Source organism: Mesitornis unicolor, unplaced genomic scaffold (genome assembly GCF_000695765.1).
Source record: "Mesitornis unicolor isolate BGI_N332 unplaced genomic scaffold, ASM69576v1 scaffold32235, whole genome shotgun sequence".
Taxonomy (NCBI): domain Eukaryota; kingdom Metazoa; phylum Chordata; class Aves; order Mesitornithiformes; family Mesitornithidae; genus Mesitornis; species Mesitornis unicolor.
In genome coordinates, this window is record NW_010185379.1 from 28,323 (window position 1) to 31,885 (window position 3,563).

At 42.2% G+C, this 3,563-nt stretch overlaps 1 protein-coding gene across 1 annotated transcript; it reads left to right on the forward strand.

Moving 5' to 3' along the window:
* The first annotated feature begins 752 nt into the window (after window positions 1–752).
* On the forward strand, window positions 753–2,555 carry GPRIN2 (G protein regulated inducer of neurite outgrowth 2). The gene has a single exon (XM_010184821.1). It carries the CDS (start codon window positions 753–755, stop codon window positions 2,553–2,555), a length of 1,803 nt encoding a protein of 600 aa, XP_010183123.1.
* Window positions 2,556–3,563: the final 1,008 nt, after the last annotated feature.

Consider the following 3,563-nt stretch of genomic DNA (forward strand, 5'->3'; position numbering starts at 1 on the left):
TTGGGTTTCATGTCGTGTCTCCTCTGCCACAGGTGGTCAAAACAGTTTTGTCCACATCTACTGTACATTTGTGTGGACTCTAGGAAAACAGTTGACTAAAATAGTGATCTTCCTGTGAAATGAAATCCAAAGCAGCTTGATAGGAAGGGCAGGGGGAAAGGGGAGAACTTGTGCAGTTATTAAGGCTTTGTTAATGTTTGAAAGCTCTAGCAGTGATTGGATAACTTCTGAAATGACAGTGTCAAGAGACTGAACAGTTTTTTGGTTTGATGATACAGTTAACATTGTTGGCTTAATGAACACCATGGCAAAAAGCTGTCTCGTTTAAAAATACTTTTTTCTTTGCTTAAGTTATATGACATCTCTGGATGTCTCAAAAATGGCTCCAGTAAATTCAGTGGAGTTGGTACTTGGCAATGTTGAGATTGTTAATGTTAAAAGGCAGAAACCAGTCATTTTCTTCCCTTTGTGTTTTATGAAATGGAAAAAAAAAAAACAACCCACCAAAATTTCAATAAAACCTCAATCTAATTCAGGGAAAAACCCTCTGTGTAAACTGAAAATGGAAACTGACCAGTCTGAGTACACAGAGACTGCAGAGCAGAGCTTTTTTTAAAAGTATCTGTGAACTGTGAGAAGCACAAAGCCCAGGCAGAAGGTCAATAGAGATTATAGTTTCTAGTGCATATATTTCCTTCTTAAACGGCTTTGTTTTCTTCTCCACTATTTCTTGCAGATATCTCTTTTTTGCCATGTCCGCTGACAGCCACCAGCTCCACACTCATTCCTACCAGGATGCACTAAGCTCTACTTGTCACGGTCTCTTGAATGTCAACAGCCACCCCCTGTCAAAGAGCTCCTCAAGTCTGGCCTGTACTGGGCAATCGAGTTTAGAGGAGAGGCAAAGCAACAAACAGGAGCTGAAGAAAAGCCACAGTAGCACCATCTGCCATACCCTGGGAAATGAGAGTGATGCCAGCAGCACACCGAGTCCTGGATGGTCCTCACAGCCTGGGATGATGGGACTTCAATCAGTGGCACAAGCCATAAGCCATCAGTCAGCCGATGACAATTCACAGAGCAGAACTAAGACTACGAACCATTTTCTTATCACTGAACAGTTCCCAGTTTCCTGGGAAGTGGGAGACACTAAGATGTGTGTAAAGAGCAGCACTGTTGAGAATGTTTCTTCAGCCTGCATTGTACACCAGCAAAGAGTGTGTGAAATGGAAGAACCAGGAACTGCCCTTCAGAGAAGCCACTCAGACTTAACTTGCAGTTGCAAACAGCAGACTTATGTCTCTCACAGAGAAACCAGTGCTACTCACTCCTGCCTAAGCTCTTCTAGCTGCAGGCATGGTCCATCAGCGGTAAGGATGTCTTTCCAAACACAGAGATATGGATCAGAAAGAGATGAAAATACATCTCACTATCAAAACCTTGTGACTCATCTTCCAGCTCTACCTAGAGACCAAAAAGTACCCACAAATAGCTTTGACAGCAGTGGTATTCCACGTAACACTACTGTTTACACAGATCCTGGAACATTTCACACTGCTGTTCTAGGACCCCCCATGCCTGGAAATGGTTTCTCAAACAGGACCGTGTTCAGTCAGGCCACTGGGATTATTCATGGTGGCCTGACTTACGGTAACATTCCAAACTCCGCATACTCACCCATGGTGCTGACAGTTCATAACAATTCTGCAGGGCCTTGTAATATAAGGCAGGACCATTGTATGAAGGTAGATGCCACCATCCCTGCCTATTGCCATTCTTTGCCCATACCATCTATACAGCTTGTTCCTCGGTTGGTATGCTCCGTTAGCGAGTCGGGAAAAGAGCAGGCAGCACCTGGCTATTTTCATTCTTTTTCTACTTCAGACATTCTGACATATCCTAAGCTGGTGTCTTCAGTAAGTGAATCGGGCCTGGATGCCAAGCGAGTCCTGAAGTGCTGCAGCATTCCTGGAGAGCAACCACAACATGCTCAGCACTGTGCTCAGCAGGAGAGAGCTCCTCCAGAAACAAAGGCTGCCTGTGTTGCCTTTAGTAGCCAGCAAGATGCAGACATGGTTATGACAACTAAGGATATGTGGACTATGACCTCTATGAATGATTTAACCAAAGGACTGAAACCAGCTCTTGAGCGTAGAGATGCTGAGGTACAAACTCTTCCAATCATGGAATGCAAATCTGTGGCAACGAGCCCAGCGGCTGCAGTAGAAAGCCACTCACATGTGTTCCCCGAGGTGAACCTGGAGCAAGACTTGGAGGCCCCCAAATCTCCAGTGCGTGAAGTGAGGTGGGATGACGAAGGAATGACATGGGAAGTGTATGGGGCATCTGTGGATCCAGAAGTCCTTGGGTTAGCCATTCAAAAACATCTCGAGATTCAAATAGAGCAATTCCAGACAGAGCCTGCTCAGCTGGATGTAAAAAGTAATGATGAGCCAACTTCTGATAAAATGGAGAAAAAAAGGCCGTTCAGAACAATGATGCATTCTCTGAGATATCCAAGCTGCTGTGCTCGTTCCAGTACTGCAGTGGAGTGATGTTCTACAGTGCTGCTTTTAAAGTGTAAATAAATGCTGACTCTGATGTACTAGCACAGTACATGTGGACAAGCCACTTCAGGATAAGTGGGAGAAGTTCAGTGACCATCAAATACACGTCAAAGCAAGATAAAACCCACGGCTGGGCCACAGAATGGAAGACACAAGGTTGTACCTACGTCATGCCATCTGAATGCTCTTGACTGCATTTAATGTAGCACTGTTTTATTCTCCTATGTTAGTTTTAAACCATATTGTAAGGAATGAGACGTCTTTTCTAAATGATGCATCTTTTTAAAATAATGATTTTTTCCCCCCTGTATTTTAATAATTTAGCGTTAGAAAACAAAGTTAGAAAATGATGGTTTAATCAAAGTTCTTAGCTTTCAGTCCTACTCCCTTAAATTGTTTTGGGAGCTACTTGGCTTACATTTATAATAATGTTGACTATAAATCTACTTTAACAGTAGACTAGCTGACAAACTAGTGTAATGCTAGGTGACAAAGAATTGTAACTTTTGCTACATAACTCTGTGAAGTAATTTTTATATTGTTAGTCTGAACTCTTCACTTTGCAAGCTGATGTACAGTTGGAGGATGCTCCTGCAACTTTCAAATTAGTCTGTAGTTGTGATGAATTACACTCTAAATATCCAGAATGGATGTTTACCAAGTGATTGACACAAATGTACAGTATTACCAAAGATGATTCATGTAATGTGAATTACTTATTGAATGCTTGCTTATTAGACATGAAACAAAAGCTGTTCAGATTAGTCTGTCACACTGTCATATCCTACAAATCATAAGCAGTTTTGGTTTGTTTAATTAAAAGTAATATCCAGTGAGGGTTTTTTTAATGCGCATCTATCCTGAACAGTGGTTATTTTGTTGTTGCATAATCCACAGGCAATGGTTTGGATGTAACCTTTACTCATCTTGTGTTCCCTGTCTTCTCTGACATCAAGTATCTGCTGAAAGTGAGACTTTGTGTCTTCACCAGAGTAG